General features: G+C 38.6%; 3 protein-coding genes across 3 annotated transcripts; 2 read left to right on the top strand and 1 right to left on the bottom strand.

The window, feature by feature from the left end:
* Window positions 1-218: 218 nt before the first annotated feature.
* On the bottom strand, window positions 219-602 carry LOC754292 (histone H4). The gene has a single exon (XM_011681224.2). The coding sequence runs from the start codon at window positions 563-565 to the stop codon at window positions 254-256; it is 312 nt and encodes a 103-aa protein (XP_011679526.1). The 5' UTR covers window positions 566-602; the 3' UTR covers window positions 219-253.
* Window positions 603-1,317: 715 nt separating this feature from the next.
* On the top strand, window positions 1,318-1,818 carry LOC754126 (histone H3, embryonic). The gene has a single exon (XM_011679854.2). The coding sequence runs from the start codon at window positions 1,358-1,360 to the stop codon at window positions 1,766-1,768; it is 411 nt and encodes a 136-aa protein (XP_011678156.1). The 5' UTR covers window positions 1,318-1,357; the 3' UTR covers window positions 1,769-1,818.
* A 3,520-nt stretch (window positions 1,819-5,338) lies between these two features.
* LOC105445547 lies at window positions 5,339-10,694 on the top strand. The gene is made up of 5 exons (XM_030981304.1): window positions 5,339-5,625; window positions 7,234-7,420; window positions 8,262-9,135; window positions 9,605-9,783; window positions 10,420-10,694. The coding sequence occupies exons 1-5, from the start codon at window positions 5,359-5,361 to the stop codon at window positions 10,692-10,694; spliced, it is 1,782 nt and encodes a 593-aa protein (XP_030837164.1). The 5' UTR covers window positions 5,339-5,358.
* The last annotated feature ends 5,186 nt before the right edge of the window (window positions 10,695-15,880 follow it).

Raw genomic sequence — 15,880 nt, 5'->3', positions numbered from 1 at the left:
ATACAAACGGAATCCATATGTACATACATATCATTTTTCATCAATGTGCATTATAACCCATCTAATGAACCATATTTGTTATGAATATATTATATTTCAGTTTTCAATTTTACGAAATTACATTTTGGAAATATGATCAAACCAAGCTATGTCATACAATTATTTCACTACCGAGTTACTAAACATTTCTTTCTTGAATATTTGGTGGCTCTAAAAAGAGCCGGTTTTGTTGGTGATTTAGAAGAGTAACTTCTTATCCTCCGAATCCGTAGAGGGTACGTCCCTGTCGCTTCAGGGCGTAGACGACGTCCATGGCGGTGACGGTCTTCCTCTTGGCGTGCTCGCAATAGGTGACGGCATCACGGATGACGTTCTCAAGGAAGACCTTGAGGACTCCACGGGTCTCTTCGTAGATGAGACCACTGATACGCTTGACTCCTCCACGTCGAGCAAGACGACGGATAGCTGGCTTGGTGATTCCCTGGATGTTATCACGCAAGACCTTGCGATGACGCTTGGCGCCTCCCTTTCCGAGTCCCTTTCCTCCTTTACCACGTCCAGACATGTTGATGATTTGTTTGAGAAAATAATCAAACTGATACTTCAGACCGGTTTTCCGCTGGTATTTATACCCTTTGTGCGAACGCGAGTGGACACGCTATACCAATTCTTTGTTCCGCAAACCCAGCGACCCGTCACACGTATATCGGCTTTTCAGTTTACCGCCAGAAGCGAACTGACGATTTTATGCATAATGCATTAGGGTTCGAATCTGACTGCTTTACATTATTTTGACTCTACAGCACTTTTCCTTCGCAAAAAAAAAGAAAACATTGTTACATATTGATGCTATATAAAATTTAACATGCTCTTACAGTATTTTAATACCATATGAACAAATATCATTATGAATATTTTCATAAAAAGACACAAGACATTCGTTTACGGAGGGTTCGTTAGGGTTCGCTAACTTATGAATTATTCATGAGACTGGCGATCCTTCCGTAACTGTTGATGATTGCATTGTCGTCTATATTTTCATTAAAGAGAACATTTTTAACAAATTTTTAGTAATCAGTCACTTTAAAATGATGATTTTGTGTGTTTTAGTTATAACGAATTAAAACATTGACCCCAAAAATGTAGATTATGCTTATTTTTAGGTCTAGTTTAATTTACGCCGACGAGCAGGTGTGCCGTAAGATCGATGCATAATGCATGAATCAGTTTGCCGTAGAACAAGATTGACCAATTACCAGCGGGTAAATTCTGGCCAATCAGCGTCTGGTAGACAGTGGTATATAAACCCAGCGCGGCCGTTTCAAATCTATCAGTTGTATCCTATCAACAATCAACAATGGCACGTACCAAGCAGACCGCTCGCAAATCTACCGGAGGAAAGGCTCCTCGCAAGCAGCTGGCCACCAAGGCAGCTCGCAAGTCCGCCCCAGCCACCGGCGGAGTCAAGAAGCCCCATCGTTACAGGCCCGGTACCGTCGCTCTCCGTGAGATCCGTCGTTACCAGAAGAGCACCGAGCTTCTCATCCGCAAGCTCCCCTTCCAGCGTCTGGTCCGTGAGATCGCTCAGGACTTCAAGACCGAGCTCCGATTCCAGAGCTCTGCCGTTATGGCTCTTCAGGAGGCTAGCGAAGCTTACTTGGTCGGTCTCTTCGAGGACACCAACCTGTGCGCCATCCACGCCAAGCGTGTCACCATCATGCCAAAGGACATCCAGCTGGCCCGCCGTATCCGTGGCGAACGTGCTTAAATATATTGTCTTCCTTTGACGGTATCAAACGGCTCTTTTTAGAGCCACCACATATCCAAGAAAGAACCAGTAGATCATTATCTGATTTCTTAATTGCATGTAAATATATTTTGTTTTCCTGTAGTGAACATGCATTTAAAGAGGTCTTTTCGACTCTTTTGTCGACATCCCCGGCCCGGCCCCATGTATAAATTAAAAAACAAATACACAAAAAGTAACTCGTAATAACCCAATCAGTTTGACAATAATTATTACAAATGCATAACCATGATAAAGCGTTAAAACATCCAATATAGGCCTACCAACAGCATGGTCCGAGGAAAATTAATCACTTTTTGAATAAAGCTTTCTTTCCTCAGTCGATCCTGTCACGCGTTAGGCAAAATGTGCATTTAACAAGAGATTCCCGCTGACACAATCGGATGCCTACACACCCAACATAACAAAGAAAACCGTTTCATTTTGGCGGGCTCTGACTCACATTGACATTGTCTTCGTGCCCTTTATTGGATTTCCCCCTTCCTCTCGCCCCATTAGTTTTTGTTTGTTACTTTGAGTACTTTTCTTGGAACAAGACGATCGACCCTCCCTTGCATTCATATAGCCATAGCATTAAATAACCTTCTTTTTCAAAATTAAATGAAAGAATTCTCCTTCATTATGCGATATCTTTTCATTGAATGTCAGACTGCAAAACCAAATTTGCCACCTATTATCCCCTCCTGTAGCCTGAGAGTATTACATGTCTTAACGTTGTGCAAATGTAAGCAAAAAATTTGCATACAATTATTGTTAAACATAGCTTCATAGCTTCATAGCTTCAAAACTCCCAGCCCCCCCCCCCCCCCCCCCCACCTCCCATGTGTTTCCATCACTGTGACGTTCTTGTCAACAGATGGCAGCAAAGCAGTCTCCGCGTCGGAACCTTATGTACATAAATTAGTTTAGGCCAGGTTTAGCCAAGAAGTTCTTGGTTTTGCCAGGGAGAGCTTTTTTCGACGAGCTAGATTTGTTCATGATCATAGCTGACAAAGTGCCATCTCTGTTTATTTTAATTTTTCTGATCTTTTTCTCTCCTCAAGAAAGTCATCTTTCATAATTATATTCTATACAAAAATACCAAACTTTCACATAACCAAAATATACATAAATAAAAAAATATATATAAATAAATAAGCCTTTCTCTTTTCATGTCTTTCATTCGCCATGGAATACCAACTCTAGAAACAAAACAAACAGACAAATCTAGAATTTTGAACTCTGTATATTGTTTCACATCTAAATGCATTATTACAACTCCTTTGTAGCCTAATGTCATTTAAAATATTATCGCTACTAACTTCTTGGATTTTTACAAAAATCAATTAAATTCACAATTTAAAAATGACATCTTTCTCATCAATCTTTTCTCCGTATACTACGATGTATAAGTTTTCCTTTACGTCCCCGATTCTCTCTTTCTCTCTCTCTATCCCTACCGTTTTTTAAATCTCTCTACCCCTATTTATCTATCTCGCCCACTTTCCTAATTTCTCTCTCTCTCTCTCTCTTTCTCCCCATCTCTCTCCCTCTCTCTGTCTCTCACCCTCTCTATATCTATCTCTCTATCTATCTACGCTCTCTACCCCTATCTTGATGTAAGTGCAATATTTTGAGTAAACTATTTGACATTTGTCATAATGAATATTAATAGTAACAATATTGTATATAAATTATTGTAATCATAATAATGATACTAAAATAGTTTTTAAAATAATGATAATAATAATAATATGATAATAACAATTGTAATAAGGCTGTAGTGCTGTAGTCAACAAAATAATGCTGTATGGCACTGCATGTATGAAAATAATTGCGTTGGTTAAATTATTACATGTAATTACCAATTTTGTTTCGTGTAATTTTGATGTTTGCCTTTTTTATTGTACGATCCTGTAATTCAGCTTTCGAGCGGCTATTGATTTTCATTTCAATAAACCATTACTACGACTACTACTACTCTCCTTCGCCGCCCCTCTCTCCCTCTCCCTCTCTCTCTCTCTCTCTCTCAGGCTCTCTACCCCTATCTCTCTCTCTCTCTAATTTTATATCCCTATCTCTCTCTATCCATATCTCTCTCTCTCTCTCTCTCTCTCTCTCTCTCTTTCTCTCTCTCTCTCTCTCTATACCCCTGTCTCATTCTCTCTCTTTCTCTCTCTCTCTCTCTCTCTCTCTCTCTCTCTCTCTCTCCCCACCTCCTTTTTTCTGTCCTGTACCCTGTTCTCTTTGAGCTATTTCTCATGGGTTATCTCGCAAAAAGCTGTGACTTTGCTTATCGGTGATCATAAAATCATTGTACTTTATACCTCTTTGGTTGCGTTTATCTAGGAAATTTTTGGCTAGAATCAGGTTTCTCAAACGTCTTTCAGGCAAATTTAGAAGTAGATAAACGCAAAGCCTTTTTCAAACGTCTTTAGATATGGGCATATCAAAAGACGCAAAAAGGTGCGTTTTGTATGTGACATACAGCCAGAATCACGTTTCTGAGAGGTCGATAAACGCAAAGCTGTTTTGAACGTCACATACAAATAGGACCACACAGGTGTTGTGTACAAGCATGTGTGTGAATTTGACCTCCGAGAAACTGTCTGCTTCCCGGGTCAAAACAGCTGGGCAGACACAAGGCCTTTATTTTGAATCGTGAAGAGTAGATAAACGCGACATCTCGAAAATCACGATCGTATAGTGGGGTATGATAGTGGGGTTCGATAGTGGGGTACGATATGTACATATCTAGTGGCAAGCCTAGATAAACGCGCTCTTTGAGATAAGCTGTAATGGGCCCGTGGTATTGATTGCATGCATTCCATAGCAACGTGTAACTTATCTCTGTTTATTTTTCAAACACATTTTTAATCATTGTACGAATTCCTCTTTCCAAAGGAGAACAATTACCAACCATTATCTCAAAAATTTTAGCCTCGGATTGTTTGCCTTGACTTTCAACTCATATTACAAGTTCAACGCATAGTAACTGACTGTTTGGTAAGGAATGCACGCCTAGCCACAGTGCATGTATCGTTTTAATAGACGAACCAAATCTCTAAATCCAAAGTCCAACATTATATTATATTGATAAGATGTTAGCATGTGCAGTTTATGAATGTATTCTTGCAAGCACGGAGATCGGATCGGCCTAGAACTCTGCGTCAACTAGAGATTAAAATACTTGGATGACTTGCGGGAGACCGGGATGATCTCGGATGGTCGTCGTTCGAGCTTTCGTCATCGTCTTCGTCGAGCGTGTCGATCACTAAATTTAGGCAAAGCTAGGCATTTTATGTGAACTCATATACATAGGCGTACGTGGTATGGCTAGAAGTAAACTGAACTATCTTGGTTCTTAAGTTTATCACTTTATTCAAATAGAGGTGGGAGAATATCCACATTTTTTTCCAGCTAGTATTGAGGAAAAATAATTACAAGTTGCTTTGCTCTCGTATAACGGTTTTTGTATGATCTGACTGCAGAATGGAACACTAATTTAAAATGGTGATTAAAAGAACATTCTGAACTAGGCCTATTCCAAGCACAAAGCCAGACAATTCAAGATGCCGCGAAAGAAGCGCCAAGTTGCCATGAACCCGTCCCGCGCCCTCCAATCCTTACGGCGCATCAAGAACATCCAGCCCGACGAGCTCGGCGACCTCGGCTTCATACTCTCGTCAGAGACGAGTCCCCTGGTGCGATGTCACAACCACTCCTTCACTGTCGCCATGCAAAAACAGATGGACATTTGGTATCGGCATCACGTGACCACGATGCGTAAGCTTTCTCATGGTCAGCAGTCGGAGTATCGGAACCTTATGAAGGTCAAGGTAAACGTCAAAGTCAAATGATTATTATCTATTAATTTCATCTAGCTATATTCTTCTCTCTTTCTTTCTTTTTTCTTTCTTTTTTGCTTGTTTCGTCCCCAAAATGGGGCCGTGTTTTGTTTGTACCATAGCAATTAACACGGACGATTGATTTTATTATACGATATTATGTCAAGATACAGATCTAAACGATTTATTGCCATTCTGGTCGAATTCTCCCTTTGTCACATATCATAGACAATAACTGTACTGTCAATTGATTTCAAAATGTCCGCACATTAAATAGAACTTAATCCAAGGAGTTAGAATTCTAACGCCTAGCTTAAAGGGATAGTTGAGTTCTGTTGCAGAGGGCGCTACACAAAATATTTTTTGTGAGATAATGAAAAACTGAGTGTCAAATTTGAAAGAACATAATATTTAAATGACAAAATCATCTTTGTTTGATCAAAATCGGTTCAGAGACGGCTGAAATATAACGATTTCTAATACTTGTGTACCACCACAAATATTAGATATTTTGAAAAATTTGAAAAAAACCGTTGGAAAAAACGAAATAACGCCTTTTACGTCATATTTCAGCCAATGGCGATGTTGGCTTTTTTTGTTGGCATGTTCGTGTTGCTTATATTACCCACAGTTAGCTGGCTCATGTATTGTTATCTTTAATTAAATAATTAATTAACGGTCACCGTGTTTTTTTTTAAGTGGAGCTAAATTGGTATGATCGTATTGGCTAAATTTCACACATTTTGGGGTCTAAAATTACCTTCATATCAATTTTAGGTTCTAAAAGGGCACTATAAATGTCATAGATAAGAATAAGAGCAATAACCATGCACTTTGAAAGCATTTGCGGTCTAAAAACAGAACTCAGCTATCCCTTTAAATACACTCCAATGCGAATATAGCTGAAATAAATACGCCTCTGTCATGTTTTTTTTCCCTGTGTGCAATAAAAAATAATAAACCCCACATTATACATTAAAAAAATCTTTGTAATAGCCATACATGTAGTACACATTGGTAAACATTTAATTTGATATCAAACTCTACACCGTTGCCTTTAAAGTTGGAATAATGTTTTTCTTACCTCTTTCCATTCAATGTGACAATGTGATTTTTGTCATGATAAATTAAGTTTTGAACTTCTCAGGACATTATTGATCAAACTTTGTTGATCAATCTTTATTGGTCAATTACGTTCTTAGAAAATATAAATTCTATCTATCAAAAATAATTCATTGTCAAATTATTCTATGAATAGAGGAAAGCAACAGAATGCAATGGCCAGTAAAGCCATTTGCCTCGTTTGTATACTTTGCGAGAAAGTGTCTTCTCGGTCTAATTCTCACAAATAAAATTATATCAAGTAGGTTTATGCCTTCTCAGAAAACAATGAAATTATCTATGCATAACAGCGTATTTTAAATGCTATCGCAGGAGACAACAATTCATTTCATTATTGCTTCCCCTTTTCTTCACAGAACGATAAACGAAGAAAATTAAAACAATGAAATTATCTATGCATAACAGCTAATTTTAATGAATTAAGCTATCGCATGAGACGACAATTCATTTCATTATTGCTTCCCCTTTTCTTCACAGAACGATAAACGAAGGATGTATCGTTCGGGTGTGATGCGACAGCGAGACGAGGACGAGTTCGACATCCGTATGAAGATAGAGCGAGATCGTAACGAAGCTGAAGTCAAATTGTTGAACCTGACGTTGGATGATTACAGGACCGACATCGACGTCAATGTCGACCTTCAACGGAAAGAATCCGATAGAAGTAGGTTTTTTTTAATCTTAAAAGGATCCGGAAACTTTCTCTCAGATTTTGAAACAAAATTCTGGATTTAGCTCATACTGCAATGATAATTATAAACCTTTAGGTCAGTCAGGAACCCCATGACTTTTACAAGCCGATCGCCTGTCTGATTATCAAGATATTTATGATTGGAAATCGAAACCAAATTTTGCGTTTTCATAACACTACAGTCTATTGGGGAAAACAAGTATGGTAAAACCGGTCACTCAATGATTTTTACTTTTTGAGGCACTTCTTGATCATTTTGAAGCGCGATTATTTTTTTCGGACTTCAATAATAAACAATATCACAGACACTGACAACACGTAGGGCCGTGCATCTCAGATTTAACATTGTAAAACGATGCCTTTAAGAATGCATACTGGCCTACAAAACAATCATTTGTAAAAACGTTTGATGACCCCTTTGATATCTCTCTCTCTCTCTCTCTCTCTCTTCTTAATTGATGCCTTTTTCGACCAATGATTAAGACCCCAACAAACAGACCAACAAACATACAACAAACAGTGATACGAAGTTGCACGTTTTACGAATGAGAAGTATACAATCTGAATTTGGTTCATCTGAATTCAGTTTTTTATTTTACATGGTTATTTTAATTCTAAGATTTATTTTTAAAGTTCCTGTTTCAACTATAAAAACAATTATGTGCCTGGGATTCGTTTACAATTAGGAACATAATTAATAATGTACTGACAATCAAACAAAATAAATCATAGTGCTAGTCTGCATTTCTGTCGTTTTCTAATTCCAATCCACTCTCATTATCCGCTCTTTCTTTTTCTTTTTCTCTTTCTCTAGGTGGATGGTTGCGACTCAGGAAACGAGACCCGATGAATTCCAGCGATCTCCTCCCAACAATTTATGACATTGATGATGTCCAACATCAAGACACGCCAACATCCGAACTGGTCAATGATTGGGAAGATCCATCATCGGGTAGAGACAACGATGGCGACTACGACGACCATAGCAAACATTTCGAATTAAAAAGCAATGATAACTTTGCCAATGATATGAACAATGCAACCTTAAGCTCCGATGTCACTCATAAACACAACGGACTCGTGGACGACGACGGCGATGCTGACATCATGCGAGACAACTTGCGGACTACTGACCGATTAGTTCGTACGTCAAACGATGACGACGCAGAGCAGGACCAAACTGAACACGTAGCTGCTGAAACCCAACAAGACTATGTACATGTAGATGACAAACAATCAAAGAAAGACATCTCTGACAGTCATAGACGTGGACGAAATCAACTGTTTAGCCGTGTAGATAGCGGCATCAAACGTACCAATCCTCATGAACCCGATGGGAAGCTGCTTCCCGACCATGGTGTCCTAGATATGAAAACTCCTGCTATAGTTCTGAAGGACTCTGGAGATCACCACAGGGAGACTAACGATTCTCAGAGAGATTCACATGCTGTTTCAAACAACGCGAGGAAGACCGCTCTGAACATGAAAGCTATACACCCAGTAACGCAAATGGTGACGAAAGGAGACGTCGGACGTGTTGGATGTTTGAACGAGGGGTCAGGTTTAAAACAAAAGGGAATCGATGATAAGAATGGGATCGAGATCATAGAGAAGCATGCATGGGGTACGACTAAACGCGTCCAGAAACTTCCAAGTCTTCACCTGCAGCCAATCCATCAGGTTATTCGGTAAGTGATCATCTATTTATCTTCTTTAATTTTCTCGAGGTTTACGTCACAACTGAACTGGGGGGGGGGGGGCTTCAGGCAAGTATCGGAGTATGGACATAAGACATTAATCTAACACGCTCTACTCTCATTTTTCATGAAATTGAATTGCTCCAATCTCTTTTTAATTACAAAAGTTGATTAGTTATTTCAAGAAATCAAATTTCTATGAAGTAAAGCGGATGTGGAATGTTCCTTTCTGGTAAAGGAGAAGAGCGCCCTCAGCCGACCTGATCATGCTCTCTGAAAGAGCATAGGTTGGAATAATTAGAAGCCCAAATGTGTATGCTTTGTATATTTTTTTAAAAACAAATGCTTCATACAAAATTTAGATTAGTGCAGATACATGTAATGTCAAAGACATTTCCATGTCTTTGTTTAATAACAACATTTAGTAACGAAGATTTGTTTTCCCCTCTTTTTCTTTTAGCTACCAGCGTCAGGAAACAGCAGGCAGAGGTCTGGTGGGAACCGTCATCGCTGTCAAACCATCTGTCGAGAAGTTTCCAATGCCCTCTAAGAAGTCACAGTATCACAGGAGAAAGGCGTTACAATGGCACGTGGAAGAGGCTCCAGCACTGCACAACAAGATACAACAGTTTCTCTCAGGTAAATGGATTGTTCCGAGGCCAAGATTTTAAATGTATATGACGGAGCTAACTTTCAGGAGCTAAAGTTAAAAACTCAATTACTCACACTCTTATAACTTTTAATTAATATGTGAACAATTGATTTGTCCCGATTTATGTTACTTGAGAGCGTTATATTTTAAAGCTTACATCTAAAAGTATTCAACAAAGGTGTTAGTTTAACCAATCCACCTTTCATTCTTTAGTTACGAAAAAATAAAATCATCAACTCTACGATGAGTATGAATAATTAGTTGTTAACTGTATCTTTCTACGGAGGTTAAGATAATCACAATGATCACGGTCCGAAAGGTATTATTCTTTATTTACACAGCCATTGTTTGATTACCCATTTCGGGGACTTTTTTTTCGAGCGTTTCTTCTAAAATGATTTGCGATTACCCAATCGGGGGGGGGGGGGTTAGCACATGAACACATACTCCAAAGGTAGATGTAAGGTTTGCCCAATTGGTTGGCTGTTGCCGTTTATATGCCTCTCTCTTCTATCTTCCCACAACACATATCCGCCAATGATTATTCGAAGAAAAAAAAATAACTTGATGAAATTTTGAACGAAACGTTTTTTAAATAGCAATCATCTTCTTTCCTATCTCAGAATGTGACGCCGTACCTCGACCAGCGCCAAGCCTTAACACTCGACCCGTCTTCTTCTTCTCCCGTCACAATCCAATAGTCGCAACGTCGACCGATACCGTCATCACCGAACACCGAGTGGAAGAGATGACGAACAGGAGCAATGAAGTGATAGATGATGTCAAGACGATGAAACGAGAAGGGGCGACCTCTGTCATCCGTGGTCACAGCCACAGCGTCGCCATCACGAAGGAGATGATGAACCGCAAACATAGAGTTGTGACACCTCATAAATGAAGGGAAAAGTGTTATCGAATGTGTTTTATCTTCCTCAGCCAGGGGAAGAAATTAATAATGACATTTGTGTTTTGCAAGAAACTCGGTGTTTTATATTTTACTAACACATTCTCTGAGAGTGTGCAGGAAACTTACTTACTGAAATAATTTATCAATTGGAGCTGGATGTTTTGTCGAAATTGGATGTCCGTACACAAATATAGATGTTCTCTATATATATCTTAAGATAACATGTGTCTGGTTTCGAAAATAAAAGAGAATGCACACTTTTACTTTGTATCTTCTTTTCAAAAAGTGTAACACAAAATCCAAATTATGCGATTCTTTGCTTCAGATGATTTTGATTGAGTTCAAAGTACGACGGGCTAATCCCCATCCTAAGGTCATCATAGGGGCGGATTTAAAAAAAATAGTGCTCACTACCCCCCCCCCCCCCCCTCCTGCTTTCTTTGGCCGGCATGCTGAGTCGCTAAATATTTTCTCGCGAAAAAAAAGAAAGTGCTCACTACCCCCCCCCCCCCCCCCCCTCGCTTATTCGGCCGTTCGGCTGAGTCGCTGCTACATATTTCCTCACGAATTGGGCCCCTCCCTTGCCGCCGGCTGGACCCGCCCCTGGGTCATCATGTATAGCTTTGTTATTACTAACGACCTCCTTGGAAGAAGAAAAATGTACGACGATTGGAAGAGAATTTAAGACAAGTATCTTTATCCCCTCCCTCATTACACACACATTCTCTCTCTCTCTCTCTCTCTACCTCCCTTAATCCCCCACACCCACCTTCAACTTCCTCTCTCTTCTTTCATTATGGAGGTTAAATTGACTTTCTTTTTTTTTACCTTTGTCGAAACCGTGGACAAAATCTCGGCAAATACCTTAAAAGCATACAAGTGTGTAACGCCAGAAAGGGGCATATTGCCCCCAAATTGAATGGGAAAAGGAGAGAGAGGGGGGATAGGAGAGCAAAGGGAAGGAGAAAGAGAGAGAGAGTGCGGGAGAGGGAGAGAGAGAGAGAGAGAGAGAAAGGAAGTAGAAGAAGAAGAAGAAGAAGAAGAAGAAGAAGAAGAAGAAGAAGAAGAAGAAGAAGAAGAAGAAGAAAGGGAAGAAGGAGGAGGAGGAGGAGGAGAAGATGATTAGGATGATGAGGATAATGATGATGATGATGATGATGATGACGATAGAAATGTCAAGAAACACGAAAAATCACCTTGAAATACTCTACAACTAGGATTAGTCCACGCAGAGCAACAAATGCCTCCTTGCCGCATCTGCCCGTAGCTTATGTTTTCAATATACTTGTTTTAACTTCATTTCGTGGATTATGGATATAAGACTTTTGTAATAGTCTCACCTCCCTGGTTTAATCGACGTGCCCGAATCAATTAGCTTGATTTGTCAATTCGGCCGACCCAAAAGCTTGCCAGAATACACAGGTTTACTAACCTCAAATGTTATGCAAAATTTTTAAAAACCTGAAATATTGCCCGAGGCTTGCCCGGCACAGCAACATGTAATGTATGCAGGCTGGATTCCAAGTATTGTAGTTCATTCACCAATAACAAGTTAATGGAATAAGTCGTCACTAGGTCCCCAGGAAAGAAACATGCATAAATTTGAATATATTAGTAAACCGGTCTCATTGCAACAGCTAATGTATAGGTGGATTACGGATAAATTGAATTGTTCGTCACCGGTCGTCCATATCAGAACCATGCATACATTTGAATACATCAGTTGATGGGTCTTTTGAACGGAATTCCAGAGAAAGAATAGCATAGAACAGCTCTTTTCAGGAGGCACACTCATTGATACATTGTATTGGCATTAAATGTAACAATGACTCGATTTGAGTCTGCCAACTCGACAATGCTCGGGCTGGGATAATCATGATAATGAAGTTGCGACGAAGTTGTGGCGAAGACGCCCGTGCAGTCGGCATTGACGGGAAAAGGCTATTCGGAACACCTGTGTATAAAGCGAGGTAATGAATTTTGTTTATCTACATGTATGATTAGAAAGCAATCATTCCAATGATAACCTGGCATATATGTGAATGATACCACATATACCACAAGTTGACAATAAACTTAAAGAAAACAAATTATATGCTCATTAAGGGACAAAGGCAATCATGTGAAATTAGGGGTATTTTAAAACTCAGTGATACAGTGATAGATAGAGTCAGTGTAGCATCTTTCGTAGGAATTCAAATTGATGAAACCTTGATGTGGAAGGAGCAAATTCAGAACGTTAATAAGTGTATACGGAGGAAGATTGGACTGCTGTGTAAGTTGAGGCACTATGTGCCTAAGCACATTCTCATGCTCTTGTATAAATCCTTTATCCAACCGCACATACTTTATGGTATTGAAGTTTGGGGAAGTTGCTATAAAAGTCATTTAAATTGCATACTATTGGCACAGAAAATGGCCATGCGTGTGATAACATTTTCCCCATTTAGAACGAGTTCGAAGGCACTGTTCGTACGTCTACAGGTATTAGATGTGCATAATCTGTTCGAGCATTCAGTATCGACATTTGTATATGATCTGCAAAAAGGACATCTACCACATTCGTTGATGGATTACTTTGTTTTAATGAATCACATGTATAGAACAAGAGGGAGAGAACATTTAATGCTACGATTGCCTAAGTGTAGTAAGACACGTGGGACTTTTTCAATTTCTTTCATTGGAGCAAAGCTGTGGAATAATTTGCCCATAAATATAAGAGAAGAAAAAACAAGATCATCATTTCGTCAAAATCTCAGAATTAAACTCCTTAGCAGAGATGAATCATAAGGATCAAATAATATGATATTAGGAAAAAATAAATGTTAATATGACTTTGCATACAGTTTTAGATATTCGGAGAACCAATCCCGACTAGCACTCGTGCTAACTTTTGGTTCTCCCTTTAACAACATTTTTTAAGTTACTTTTTAAGATTAAGAATATCCTTTATTTGAATCACTTATACGTTATTGGAACTCTGTGAATTTCAATTCCAGCCACAAATCTCTACATATTATTAAGTTATAGCTAATTCACAGGTTTGATATGACATGATATATGATTAACTTAATTTGTATGGTTCAACTATAGATATTTTCTTTTTCTTTGTAACCCATGTACATGGATATGTATACAACATGTTATTTTTGTTACCCACTTGAATACATTTTGTAACATTGTGTTATGTTGTTGTTAATAAATTCAAATTCAAAAAAAAAAAAAAAAAAAATACCCGTGCATGGATGTCGGATAAGATCATACTTATGTTTTCAATTTTTATCTCCACAGAAACCTGTAAAATATCGACGAAGACAAGGGTGACGACCATGACGGCAAGTGTTGGATATGTCTAAACATGCTGAAAGGAAGAAGGCGTCATTTGTCTTGCAGAAGTGCCTCGGCTGAGAGCAAGTGTGGAAAACAACTTCAAATCTACAGTTCCTGTGTTATTTCCCTGTTTTTCTACCCTGAGTTTTGCGGTGATGTATGAAATTTCTCATCTATATTTGATATTTCTTTATGTTATAGTATTGGGACCGGGGCAGACCAACATAAGTGTAGTAGAACAATTTACTAACACGAATAATGAATTAATATTTATGTTTCGTTCTGATGGCCCAACATCTACGAAAATGTTAAAATGTGTTAATCATTATTATGTTCCATGCTAATGATGCCTTGAAATGTCTTTGTACGATGATACACTATGAACATGACAGACAATGAAAGCGGACAAAATATACAGTTCCTCGGGTAGACAAAGGAACATCAATTCACTGCTATTATGTAAAAATGTGTAGAACAGGTGAATATGCATGTGACACCTGTTCTACACATTTTTACATAATAGCAGTGAAGGGATGTCCCTTTGTCTACCTGAGGAACTGTATATTTTGTCCGCTTTCATTGTCTGTCATGTTCATAGTGATAAGACTTCGTATAATTATGTCACATTGTTGGGAATAAAGGTGAAAATAACCGGTGCACACACCGCTTACATGCCCTACCTGACCCTCACTGTGTCCTCAGACTGTTCTTGTGTCTATATCATTGAGTGATGATTATATTATGTATGAAAGGCTCGTGTGAAGTAATTATTATGTGATGATGATAATGATGATGCTGTGCAGATGATGATGATCTTTATACAAATCATGAATGTATGGTTTAAGTTAATGCTTATAATGACTTTTTAAGGTATACAATTTATCTATAACTGTCTTTAAAAAAAGCAGGGGTTGTCCCATTTAATGCCACGCTCTTTTGTCAGGAAAACATTTTTGTAATAAAAAGATAAAAGAGAGTAAAACAATTACAATTTTTAAAAAGAAAACTGTCGTAAGATAAGAAAATTGCCCAAATAAAATTAATTTATAAAAAATAACTATTGATATAGATTCTAATATAAGTGTATATTAGGGTAAACTATACACAAATTAATTTGGATGTGACACAGTCTCACAATCCCCTCCACCCAATTCCACCTTAGCAATGATCACCCTCCCCCTCCCCCAAGTAGCCTGCAGGAATTTTGAATGTAGAAGAATTGTTGCGCCAAATGCATCTTCAAAATCATAGTCCGTCTTGCAATAAGCGAAGCCAGAGGTAATTAATAGACAATGGCATTGATGTCGATGACAAAGCTTCATTTATATATGTCTTCAATATTGCGATTTTTGTATCAAAGAGTGTGACTGGCATGATACAATTATAAGCCTTTCAGAGTGTCGATCAAATGAAATAGTTGATGGCAATAAGGTGTTGAGAGCTGTGATATTGATTAAACAGAGGTCTGGGCTTTCATTTTTGTTAATACACATGGGGAAAATGAAAAATCGGCTCTTAACTAGCAAATAATTTCAGGCGCTATGAATTCGTTAGGACATTTTTGTTATTGATTCAAAATAACTCATAGCATAAGAATAATAATTATACTCTTTATGGGATTATGAATTTAGAAGAAAAAAAGAGAGAGCTAGGGAGGGGGTATCTTTACGAAACCGCAAGAGCTGTAAAACGACTTTATTTTCTCAATGGGACTGGTGGATGTGTATTATAGCCGATTTCAGCAGTTGATGCGTGGAAACGCCGCTGGATCCCGGCCCCCCTACTCAGTGTTATTTAGGGTACGCATATGCTCGTACCCTATTTTTAAAAGCACCCCCTATCTGAGG

This window comes from Strongylocentrotus purpuratus, unplaced genomic scaffold, assembly GCF_000002235.5.
Source record: "Strongylocentrotus purpuratus isolate Spur 01 unplaced genomic scaffold, Spur_5.0 spur5_scaffold_11, whole genome shotgun sequence".
Lineage (NCBI taxonomy): Eukaryota > Metazoa > Echinodermata > Echinoidea > Camarodonta > Strongylocentrotidae > Strongylocentrotus > Strongylocentrotus purpuratus.
Note: the sequence above shows the minus strand (reverse complement) of the source record. Positions and strands in the feature narration are given on the sequence as shown.

Bases quoted from the DNA above. Each gene is read 5' to 3' on its own strand.
- LOC754292 (XM_011681224.2), bottom strand. From the start codon at position 565: ATGTCTGGACGTGGTAAAGGAGGAAAGGGACTCGGAAAGGGAGGCGCC.
- LOC754126 (XM_011679854.2), top strand. From the start codon at position 1,358: ATGGCACGTACCAAGCAGACCGCTCGCAAATCTACCGGAGGAAAGGCT.
- LOC105445547 (XM_030981304.1), top strand. From the start codon at position 5,359: ATGCCGCGAAAGAAGCGCCAAGTTGCCATGAACCCGTCCCGCGCCCTC. The intron at 7,421-8,261 runs GTAGGTTTTTTT...CTCTTTCTCTAG, and splicing joins ACGGAAAGAATCCGATAGAA to GTGGATGGTTGCGACTCAGG. The intron at 9,784-10,419 runs GTAAATGGATTG...TTCCTATCTCAG, and splicing joins GATACAACAGTTTCTCTCAG to AATGTGACGCCGTACCTCGA.